Source organism: Cydia amplana, chromosome 16 (genome assembly GCF_948474715.1).
Source record: "Cydia amplana chromosome 16, ilCydAmpl1.1, whole genome shotgun sequence".
Lineage (NCBI taxonomy): Eukaryota > Metazoa > Arthropoda > Insecta > Lepidoptera > Tortricidae > Cydia > Cydia amplana.
Genome location: NC_086084.1, coordinates 386,376 through 398,841, shown reverse-complemented (window position 1 = coordinate 398,841; position 12,466 = coordinate 386,376). Strand labels below are relative to the sequence as shown.

The window sequence follows — 12,466 nt, the reverse complement described above, 5'->3', positions numbered from 1 at the left end:
CCGAGAACCTCTCCGAGAGTCTCAGCACCGCTCCGATCCAATAGGAGAAGCGCCAGACATTAGACGAGAAGGGAGCTGTATGTACACACTCGTTTTCGGCTGTTCGACGATTGTGTACATTATAGGAGGCAAACGAGCAGACGTATCGCCTGATGGTAAGCAATTAGCCCATGCCAAGCCACATGTTGTTGTGTCATTCTCATTACATGTCCATAGAGACCTGCAACTCCAAAGAGGTTTCAAGTGCGTTGCCGGCCTTGAGGATGAGAGTACGCTCTTTTCTTGAAGTTTTGAAGGTCGTAATATCGGTCCGGAAAACAGTTTAGTAGCAGCATATTGATATTAATTTCAGATTGATACCTCCACGCGTTCCTGAGAAAAAGCGTCTTGACGGACGACTGACGGACAATAAAGTGCTTCTATAAGGGTTCCGTTTTTGCCGACTGACGTACGGAACCCTAAAAATAAGGTACTTACCATTAATAGTGATCTTCTCATAGGACAGCAAGTCAAGGACTTGTGTGTAGACCGCGTTAGCGTCCCTCGCCGCCTTTTCTCTCTCAGCTAGCACGTCAACCACTTCCGCGGCACTCTTCCCGGGGTGCGCGCAGCTCGCCTCGTGGGCGCGCGCCTCGTGCGCCGGCCCGCGCCAGCCGCACCCGATGGACGCGTAGCGGCAACCCGTCAGTCTGGGGACATCACGGGCATGCATATAAATCAGGGATGTTACGGATGCAGATTTTTTGACATCCGCGGATGCGGATGCGGATATTTAAAGGCTCACATCCGCGGATGCGGATGCGGATGTCAAGATTAGGTACTTAAAAAAACGTCAAATACTACATTTTATTTAAGTATTTTTTTATTTAAAAAAACGAAAAGTTTAGTATTTGAGCAAGAATATAGGTGCGTTATATTTAATAAACAGTAACTTGGCCGACTTTTCTGGATCTAGACGATTTCGTTAAAGGTTGAAAAATGACAAAATTACCTAGCACTTACGCCGCCGCTAAGACGTTCCTGTACCGATTTGTTCGACATCCGCATCCGCATAAGCTCCGCATCGATTTTATGCGGATGCGGATGCAGATGCGGATGTTGAAAATAATGCGGAAGTTCCGCGGTTGCGGATGCGGATGTTCGCAACATCCCTGATATAAATAAATATTAGAGGACATTTTTTTACACAAATTGACTAAGCCCCACGGTAAACTCGAGAAGGCTTGTGTTGTGGGTATATACTCACAACGATATATGTAATATACAAATACTTAAATACATAGAAACAACCACGACACAGGAACAAAAATCTGTGCTATCACACGAATAAATGCCCTTACCGGGATTCGAACCCAGGACCGCGGCCACGGGCAAGGGTCACTACCCACTAGGCCAGGCCGGTCGTCGATAGGACTGTCTTGAGTGTCTTGTACAAATCGAAATAGCCTCGCAGTAAACTCAACTTGCGTTGTGTGAGTGTGCTGGGTACTAAACGAAGATATATGCAATAGATAGACGGATAATTAAGCGAACGAAGACACGCCGACAGACAGACGAAGACAGAAATAACCGTTAAAAGACCTTATCATCACCCATTCAAAAGGTTTACGAAGTGAACTAAGTCGTAAATAATACCTACCCATAATGATACTAATCTACGTAATTCTGTTAGATAACAATGAAAACCTTTCGGCGTATGTTTTATCATTCGCCAGACACGTGGACCTTCTTCATTTACATAAACGTAAGCAAAACTTCATCAGTATGGATATGGCGCATCGTAATTTCAACAACTATCACGATTATCCAACGTGACAAATGACAATAGGTACCTATATTTAACAATTTCCTAAAGGCGCGGAATTATCGAGCCCAATAAGTATGTTATGGCGTATACCTACCTACACTTTTAGTAGGTAGTAGGTAGGAAAATGTCTCATGATGCGACAGAGGATAAGGCCATCGCGCGGTTTTTTTTTCTTTCCTGCCCTTACAAATATAGGTAGGTACTTAGTCTAATTTCTGTGTGATTTTTTATGGCTTACTTACTCGTGATTAAAACGTGTACAAAATCTACAATTTTGCGTTATCCCCTTTTTAACTAATATGTATATGGCGGTCTGAGCGAGCGTTTAGTAGCCGAGACTAAAGTGCCAAGCGAAGTCACGCTCCAATGCATCCGCTAATAAGTGCATGACAAAGGATACGATCTTCGATGTAGCCGACGAGCAGCGTGCGTGCCCAAGATACGGTACACTGCTGATCGATATGCCAGTAATAAACGGTAGTCATTATTAAATGAGACGTTTACATTGGAAAGTTAAATAGGTACTTAATTAATGAGCATGCATATTATCATGTCAGAAATAGAGATAAGTACCTAATTGCCTACTGTATCTGTTACCGACAGATATGCAAACTATTGAGTGATGCTACAGGCTTGTCTCGAAGCAATGCTATTCAAAAACAATCAAGATATTTTTACTACGAGTATCCGGATACCAAGCTGCCACTTACTATCACGCTTACTATGAACATGCAAGTGAGAATGAGACATTTTACGACACTCTTATTCAGTTAACTTTGCGGATTGTAGGTAAAGTAGTAGTAGGAAAGTTCCGTCATTAAATAAGAAGACGGGCATTAATGACCCAGTCTAAACCTGTTATCGTGGATTTTGGCCGTCTGTCGGTCATCGCACCCAAACCCAGGCTACCTATAATCTAGTCTAGATGCTAGAATTAGAGACCGATCGATAGCACAGAACAGATAAATAATTACAGCGAGAGAAAATGCATCCCCATTAATAGTCATGTAGAGTCGAACAAAGCTGAATTCTGCACATATATTTGCAGGGACAGAGTGGCACAGTCAGCCACCATAAATAAACCTATGGAAATTTAAAATATAAAGTCGCACTTCGGCAAATCGGCACTTTGTCGGTGCTGCGTCAGATGGGCTATAATAAATATATAATCAATCTTAACCGATACCTTCTTGCATAAAGTAAAACATAATTATAAGTGTTATGAGAATACTGATGTGCCGTCGAAAAGTTTCCAAAATGCGAAATTTCCACTAGGAAAACATTCAGAAACTTCTCTCGTCGGGGTCGTAATTTCCATTCCCAAAATGATATTCTCTTTTATTTCCTGTGAAGTGTTCCTGACCACCTTTTTGGAAACTTAACGCAACTTTCACATAGATACATGAGATAGACAAGACATCAAGCACAGAGCCATGCGTACCGACACGCAGTCACCAAGCGGACAAGCATCCCCTAGCGTTAGTGAGCGTACAGGGAGCCTTACACGTATGTTATTTATACATTATACACATATCGGGTATATAGGTACATTGGCGAACTTGAACTTTCCACTGATAAGTCTTATACGTATGCTAGTTCAGAATGCAGGGGGCGGCTATCTGTTAGAGAAAGTAATTTAAATAAAATTGTATTTTAATGTTAGTATCGGTATATAAAAACAGTTGGCTTCGTCACACCGGCGCATTTTCCGGGCGGCGCGCGAGCGGGGCGCGCCGCTTTTACATATAAAACGCTCACGCGCCGCTCACGCCCCGCCCGGAAAACGCGCCTGTTTGACGACGCCTTTAAGGTATTAATATCTCGCTAATAACCTCTTCACGCTTTTACGGGACTAAGTAGAACTGATGTAAATACCTAATGGGTTATTATTATTAAAGACGATATGGATAGATATAGATACATACATGAACCTAGACATATCATATTATATTAGATATATTTATAATTCTCGACCGGAAGCTAAAGAATGACTCTTTCTTTAAATTGGCAGCAAACTCATCTCTGCAAGGTTTAGAATCGGTGCCAGCGTTATAGTTACCTACATATCAACTAAAATTGTTGCCGATTAAATCATTGTTTTTTGATTCAGCATAAAATACCTCTGAAACGATTCCGATTGTCCTCATTTCAAAACACAATCATAATTAAAACATCAATGAAAGATTCAATCTTGTTAAGCAGTATATCGTGGTTTATCAATTTCGCCAATGTACGCCCCGTTCAGTGTTCAGTCCAAGCTTGGTGATGCGTCCCGGTACCTCTTGCGCCTCGGCGGCGGGGACGGGCGCGGCCACGAGGCGGGGCCGGCGCCGCGCGGGCGCAGCGCCGCCGCGAGCGCGTACAGCCCCTGCGCCAGCCGCCCCAGCCCGCCCCACGAGCGCCGCGGAGCGCCCACTACTACTTGGGAGAACTTGTACTGCCTGGGGGACACCACCGTCGACACTGTTAGTCGGGCCCGCACAGAACGAGCCGTCTCGCGAGGAATTTGCCGCGGGAAGCAGCTCGGTCTGTTTGGACTCGCCTATTGACTACTTATGCTTTATTCAACAAGATAAGGTCTAAACCACTGTGGTCCAAAGGTAATCATTTAAATTGCTGTTAGTACACTGCCTCAGATACATAACTATATAAATTAAGTATTCCGATTTACTATAAACCCGATATTCTGTATCTACCTTGATTCATCCTGACCATGGTCTAATAAAACATGGTCTTCTCTTCCCAGAGTGTCACTTGCCTACGTCACAATAACATTGCCACTTTATTTCAACATAACATGTTACATGGGTACATTATATCTATGGTTAACAAGTTAAAATATTTCTTTATAATTTTATAATTTCATTTATATGTATTTTATCTTAAATTTTACAATAACACGTCATTTTTAATTATTCGTTAGCAATATCTTCCGATTCACGAAAGAAATTTCAGACGTTCGGGTAATTCTGTTTACACTACTGGCAACACAGGATAGCGCTGTCACATTTGACAATCCGCCATTTTGTCCCTGACCGTCATCCTTGTCGAACGCGTGTTAATTGTTATTTCCTTCTCGCTCAGTGTCAGCAGTCGCAGTGTTTTCCAAACTTTTCACGTCGTAAGCTTGGTAATTAATGTTTTGTTACGAAAATGGTTGGCTGCTCTATTCGGAACTGTAAGAGTAGGAGTGAAAAGTGCAGTATAGATTTGTTTTATTTTACTATGTTTCTACATGAATAACTTAAAATTAATGCCGTTAAAATAATTTTCACCGTTGGTTAAAATTCTCCCACATTTTAAAGTTTGAGAACCTGTACACAGCATGATGACGTAGGCATGAAGTTATATTTATATTTTTTAAACTGGAGCGAGTTGTCACTTTTTTTGCCATACTAATTTGAACCTTATCACTGAGACAGAAAGTTGTTCGTACCAGACTAGAGAAAACGGTCCACTTGAGATAGAAAAACCCGAGCCCTGTGTCTCACTCGCACATGTTGCCAATGTTAAAAAGATACCATTGTGGTAGAAATTATATCATTAAACTACTGAATTTAATTACCTTCTTATACAATTTTAGTGTTATATTCAGATTACAGTTCTGATATATTTTAAGTAATTTGTAAATAATTATGATGCCAATATTATTAATTGATTAAACCAAGCGCATACACAGCAAAAAAAACCTAAATTTTAGTATGGTAGGATTTGTAGTAACTTTAAATATTAATTGGTATCCCCAACTTGATGACATTTCTTCAAAACACGTGAATGCGAAATTTCTTAAATATTGTGAAGAAATGTTATGTTAAAGGTTGTTGGAGTGAAATAATTGCTAATTGTGGAATATTGTTTCACAAGAAAGCCACAATTATTACATTTTACTATAAAAATACAAGACAACATTGTCAAACTCATTAGGGTGACTATGATGTCGGCACGTTGTGAATCGGTCTCACAGAATTCTTATTATTAACGTAGGTAATGTAAAAGTAAGTTTAACTTAATAGGTATGTCTTTATTTCGGCATGTTTAATTTAAGATTTGTTATAGAATACCTAATTGAAGGGATGTTTACAAAAACAACATAACTGATTAGAGCGGTTGTCATTTTTTTTAAGAACATGTTAATCGTTTCAGGTGTCAACCAGTGTAGTCAGTTATGTTGTTTTTGTAAACATCCCTTCAATTGCCAAAATTAAAAACCAACGTGCTTAACTCCTTAAACATTACAGACTCTCATTTATACATAATATTTTGTTACGGAAAAGGTGTGTCAAACTGTTTATATATATGCAATCGATTCTTTATAGGTAGGACACATTTCCGTCAATAGAAAAAAGGCACCAACTTTAAAAAAAACGTCATATTTGCTAAACAGATCTTCAATGACGCTTACACTTAAAAAAAGCTGAAGTGGACAAAAGGGAAGCCTACCTTTATGAACATACCATGAGTGAGTGCTAAAGAGGCCGACTACAAATGAAAGAAAAAACCCGACTACTTAAAATTTCACTTTATTTAGAAAATGTCACACCCTACTGATATATTTCATGTTATCCTAATATCCCACATACAGATGTCTTATGGTCACCCTAATTAGAACGAGATGCAGGGCTCTAGTTTGACTTCTCATGTGGACACAATTTTTGGTCAATGTACTCGATCCAGTTTATTAACTCTAAATCCGTGGACGTAGGCAAGTGACAGTTAGGTCATTCGCGAATCTCGGAAGAGAGTACCAGGCGGAGTATATTATTATACCATGATCCTGACAGTCCAATCTTACTAGTAGGGTAGGTATACTATAGCCCTGTAGGTATAGAAACGAGAACGGGGTATAAAGCTAAACAGAGCGCCTACCGCGAACCACGTTCGACGTGTTGCCTCTCTGTCGCACTTGTAAATTCGTACGTAAGTGTGACAGGGAGGTAACACGTCGAACGTGGTTCGCGGTAGGCCCTCAGTAAGTTTCATCCATGAAGTTATAATGTTTTAAACTGGAGTGAACTGTCACTTTTTTTGCCATACTAATTTGAACCTTATCACCGAGACAGAAAGTTGTTAGTACCAGACTAGAGAAAACGGTCCACTTGAGATAGAAAAACCCGAGCCCTGTGTCTCACTCGCACATGTTGCCAATGTTAAAAAGATACCACTGTGGTAGAAATCATATCAATATACTACTGAAATTAATTACCTTCTTATACAATTTTAGTGCTATATTCAGATTACAGTTCTGATATCTTTTAAGTAATTTGTAAATAATTATGATGTCAATATTATTAACTGATTAAACGAAACATGCGCACAACAAATAAAGCATTTAAATTTAACATGGTAGAAATTGTAGTAACTTTGAATATTAATTGGTATCCCAAACTTTTCGTGTGTATTTTCAAAATACGTAAATGGCACCGCTCAGAGTTTATTCGTAAAATATTTTAAAAAATGGTTAAAAAAGATTGTGTGAGGGGTTGTAGAAGTGAAAGCTATGCTGATTGTGGAATATCTTTTCACAGGTAAGTCACAATTATTCAATTTTACGATAAAAATACAAAACGATATTGTCAAACTCATTAGGGTGACTATGATGTCGGCACGATGTGGATCGATCTTGCAGAATTCTTATTACGTACTTAATGTAAAAAAAAGTTAAAATTTAATTCCAAAGTCCTTAAAGGCTTAAACATTACAGACTCATATTTATGTGATTTATACATAATATTTAATTACTGAAACGTTGGTTCAAACTATTTACATATATGTAATCGATTCTATATAGACTGAACACACATTTCCGTCTGTAGACAAAGGCGGCCAATTTGAAAATTTTGTTGCAATCACAGATCTACGATGAGTACGATGACGCTTACGCTTAATGAATAGCTGAAGTGTGCAAAAGGGAAGCCATCACGTATATGAACACACCATGAGTATGATATTGATAGTGATAGGTATTTTATTAAAAATAGTGTAAGATGTCGGTTAATCGGTTTACACAGTTAAATGTAAGTTTTTATTTCATTGTGTGCTAATATTTGATAATTTTAGTCAATAATCAACATAATTTGGTAAAAAAAACCTAAATTGTTACGCTACGCTAGGGCTTGGAACCCTTGGAACGCGAGTCCGACTCGCACTTGGCCGGTTTTTTCCTTTTGAGGTACGGTACGGTATTTGAAAATGTAATCAATTACGACTAAATTAAGTAAGGTTGTGTGAAGCGTTTTACAGAAGAGAAAAAAACTATATCCATCCCTTTTCTGGGGCAATTATACTAGCATAGGGAAAAGACAGTATGATTCTCTCTGACTATGCACGAATGAGAAAAGATTTTGGCCAAACTATACATTTAAACTTATCCTAATATCCCACATACATATGACTTATGGTCACCCTAATTAGAACGAGATGCAAGGCTCTGGTTTGACTTCTCATGTGGACACACTTTTTGGCCCGTGTACTCGATCCAGTTTATTCTCTAGGTCCGTGGTTTTATCAGGAGAACATGATCATAAAATGTAGAACAGGATCAAGAAGAGTTAATCAAGAAAATGCAAAGGCAAGTAGTGTTGAGTCGCTCACTCGTGAGGCACCACATTTGTACCACTCATTTTGTTAATTTGTCGCAGTACTTCGTACCGCAAAAATGTCTTACTTCACTCCTCTATTCATTTTACTTGATTCTAAAATTATCTTTCTCCTAAAACTTCTATTACCTCCAGAATTGCACTCCAATTAAATGTTACTATTTATTTATTTATAAAGGAAGTGATGAATACATAAATATGTATATACATTAAATATTCTTGTCGCCGTTGGAATTAATGGAATAGTCGTCGCTGAAAATATGCTAGTACCTCACCTCATTTGAAGTAAGACATTGTAACACCTCATTTTAGAAAATGAGGTACTCATACAAACTCATTTTAAATTGATGTCCTACCCATCACTAAAGGCAAGATGCAAATGGAAAGACTACAACTACAATCTATAGCTACTTCGGCCCATTTTACCTACGCCTACAGACCAAAACTAAACATTCAATGGAAACGTAAAAAAGCTATTTCGAGTCCCAAATTAATAAGGATCCTCGCGAAAAAAATTCGAAGGTACAGCTGCTATCTTATACACAATACTAGTTAGTAGTATTCACTGAAACGTAGGTATACATATATTTACAGAAATCTCGCTGTGGTCTTATCTCGTTACATTACATGCGGTCAACGTCTCCTCATACATGCCTACATAGATATAGAGGATATTAGGCGCAGACATTTTTTGCGATAACTATGTATGCGTTTTATTTCAAAAGTGACCTATTATTATTAGATGAGAACTATTTAAAAAAAAAACGTAGGCTCCACATTTTCTGTGGAATACAGGCGCTAATAAAATCACACTCTGGTTGAGGCACAGTTTCTGTTTGAGGCACAGAACCATCAAAAATGGAGTGCCTGGAGTGGTGTAAGATAACTTTACATACAAAACAAACATTTAACCACAACATCTACTATTTTGAAAGAATTTCGCCCAATATTTTAGTTTTATAAAATTCCAGGTTTCTTAAAACGAAAGATCTTACGGCAGTTGGTAAAGGAAGGTCACTTAGGTCTAATGACTAACCTGTCCTCACAGATCTTCTCCTCATGATGCTGTAGCGAGTGCCTCGGGAACACCTGAGCGCAGTACTTGCACTCCGAAGGCAGCTCGGACACCGTTTTCTCAACCGCCAGGTTCCTCGAGGCTGAGGTCTTGGAGATCTCGACGCGGCAGTTGGGGCAGGTGGCCGCCTCGTCGCGGAGGCGCGCGTCCGCGAGCAGGTGCGTGAAGCAGGGCGCGCACATCAGGTGCCCGTTGCTGCACTGTGGGCGGGAGGACGTTCAGCGAGGGATTCAGTTGGAAGTCACCTTTAGCCGCCCAGAAATCTAAATTGTATTTAATTTTGATTTGTCAAAACGATAAAAAATACAAGGCATCTGGAGGGCTAGAGGATATGCTAGCAGAAGTTGCATTTTCTTAATTGTTAGATCCCTTTCAATAGTGGTCATAGAAAATAGGTCAGCCATCTCTTTATTGAGGTGAACATAGAAATGGTTCAGCTATGATTTACTACCACAATGCTGAACAAGTGAGAAAATACAACTAATGTTATGTTATGTAGTATGTAGCCGTTAATTAAAATTCAAATTAAACAACAGTTAACTTTGTGATTGACTTCAGATTAAGTAGAGGAACTTGGACCTTAGTTTGAGCTTTACATATTTTAATTATTACCAACTTCGAATAGCACAAGTACATGGAAAGGCTAAAATTATCAGAAAAGCACTCTAATTTTATTATAACTAGAAACATCGTGTGGCTAAAATGTTTTACTAAATTTAAACTTGGTAAACCCAAATTATTTAACTGTACTTTAGTAGTAAAATGCAGTTAAACAATAGTGTAATGTTGTAATTTTTTTGTGAAAAGCTTGTAAATTAGTATATGGACTGTGTGTAATCATGTGATATGCCATCTAATGTGTAAAATCCTGTCAATATCTTTGAGTTACAAAAAGATTAACAGGATGGGATTTTAGACATAGGATGGTTTTAATCTTTTCTAGCATATAACAATGCTGATGTGTTCTTGCCGACTACCTCGGACCTTCATTGCATGGCCCCTGAAAGCAAACTAATGCATAAGAAGAATACTTCTGGAACAGAAAATAAATAGATTAAAGTGTTCTTATACGAGCATTTCTCAAAAAAATTGTACATTTCGATCACATCTTAGATTTCTATAAAAATTGGTATGCTGGTAAAGTACATGAAGCTGAACAATTTTTATAGAAATCTAAGATGTGATCAAAATGTACAAATTATTTGAGAAATGCTCAGTTACCCTTAATAAAGGAAAGAAGAATTCTACTTTTCTGTGTCACAAAATTGTCAGTCAAAAATATTTTTAGTACTGATGATATATTCTGTTAGAAAGATTTTATAGATTTCTTTAAAATTTTGAACTACATTCAAGAAAAAAAAATATTCATCTCATATTCACTTATAAATGAAACTGTAATAAAATAATGACTGCAAACATTGTTATTGAATAATATTAATATTGAAAATTTCACAAGAACTTGAAGTGTTATAAAAAGAAATAAAATTCTAGGAATGTTAAATAATGTAATTTCAAAATATATTTTTTTGTATATTTGTTGATGTTTGTCTGAGGGATGAGGGGAGGGTTTCTAAATGAAAAAGGGCCAAATCTCTTAAACATTTCTTTATTCAAATGAAATGCTACAAGAGTCCATACAGCTAGGTCCATTACATCTACCTGTGTACATAGTCTAGCAGTCTTAACAATAAATACACAACTACTTGCCCAATTACACAATATGCATTAAAATGTAATTAATTACAGTGTTGTATTGGCCCTTCAAGGGCGGAACAAAGGGCAATGGCGCAGCAGCGCGCGCGCCTACAGCTACGACGTTACATTCACAAAGGTTTATGATCATGACGCCATAACATTACTCTACGGCCACAAAATGGTGACACGCGCCGCGCGCCGTGTAGGCGTCGCCACGGCGCGCTTTGCGAGCCCGGCCCTTACGTAACAAAGAAAGGATGCAATAGAAAATATTTTGGTAAAACAGCTGATGGCTTTGTCGCGGCGATCAGCTGTTTTAGGAATACCTGGTAGACGGCGGCGGGCGGCAGGTCGAGGCAGACCGCGCAGCACAGGATGCCGCCCAGCCTGTGCTCGAGCTTCTCGCTCGTCTCTTTATCTAACTTTCTGCGCTTTTCGGGCAGCGGGCCCTCCTCGTCTTTCTCGTCAGGAGGGGCGGCTGCGATCTCAGATTCGGTGCTCGCGGAGGGCACGGGCTCGCTCTCGGGTGCCTCGGCCATTGCCCGACGAAAACACAGATTTAATCACAACAATCGAGAACTGCGCCAGATGATGAACACAACACAAACAAAGGTTTCGTTGCACTCTGTATAGATAAAGCAAAGTACATATATAAAATTGACGTGTTTTGTTTGTATATATAGCGCCCCCCTCCACCCTGCGTGTTTTTTGCGCAACGCGACGAAACGTTCCATTTTACGTTACTTGACAGATAGTGCAGTTCTGAGAAACCTTTACCGATAACCGGTTTTACCAGAATAAATGAATCTGATGAATAGTCTTATAGAACATATTGACCAACATAACGCACGCGAACGCAGCTTATAAGTTATAGCTGGTCAACCAAATCTTGTCAGTAAAAAAGGCGCGAAATTCAAATTTTCTATGGGACGATATCCCTTCGCACCTACATTTTACAAATTTGCCGCCTTTTTCTACTGTGAAGATCTGGTTGACCAAGTATATAAAATATACTGGGTCAACCAAATCTTGTCAGTAAATAGGAACAAAAAAAAAACTATACTCATCCTTTTCTTTTGGTGATAGTACATTAGTGTGTAAGACAAAGATAGTATGATTCTCTCTCTGTTTGAAATCAAACAGACCTTTGACACACTATATGACCTAGATTTTGTATGTAGATAAAATAATGTTGTATACTACTTAATACCAATTAATACTTATTAAGTTATTATTATTAGTTAAATAATTCCTGAGAACCTGTTTAAAATTTAATATCAGTAACATCATAAT

At 38.7% G+C, this 12,466-nt stretch overlaps 1 protein-coding gene across 1 annotated transcript in view; it reads right to left on the bottom strand.

Annotated features, from left to right (window-relative positions):
- LOC134655320 (zinc finger TRAF-type-containing protein 1-B) overlaps positions 1 to 11,918 on the bottom strand; it is a 12,803-nt gene extending 885 nt beyond the window's left edge. The window contains exons 1-6 of the mRNA XM_063510771.1: positions 11,500 to 11,918; positions 9,440 to 9,678; positions 4,067 to 4,248; positions 1,360 to 1,426; positions 478 to 689; positions 361 to 398 (exon numbers count right to left, since the gene is read on the bottom strand). Coding sequence (XP_063366841.1) covers positions 361 to 398; positions 478 to 689; positions 1,360 to 1,426; positions 4,067 to 4,248; positions 9,440 to 9,678; positions 11,500 to 11,712 — 951 coding nt within the window. The 5' untranslated portion in view covers positions 11,713 to 11,918. The remainder of the gene's footprint in view (positions 1 to 360; positions 399 to 477; positions 690 to 1,359; positions 1,427 to 4,066; positions 4,249 to 9,439; positions 9,679 to 11,499) is intronic.
- Between the last annotated feature and the right edge of the window lie 548 nt (positions 11,919 to 12,466).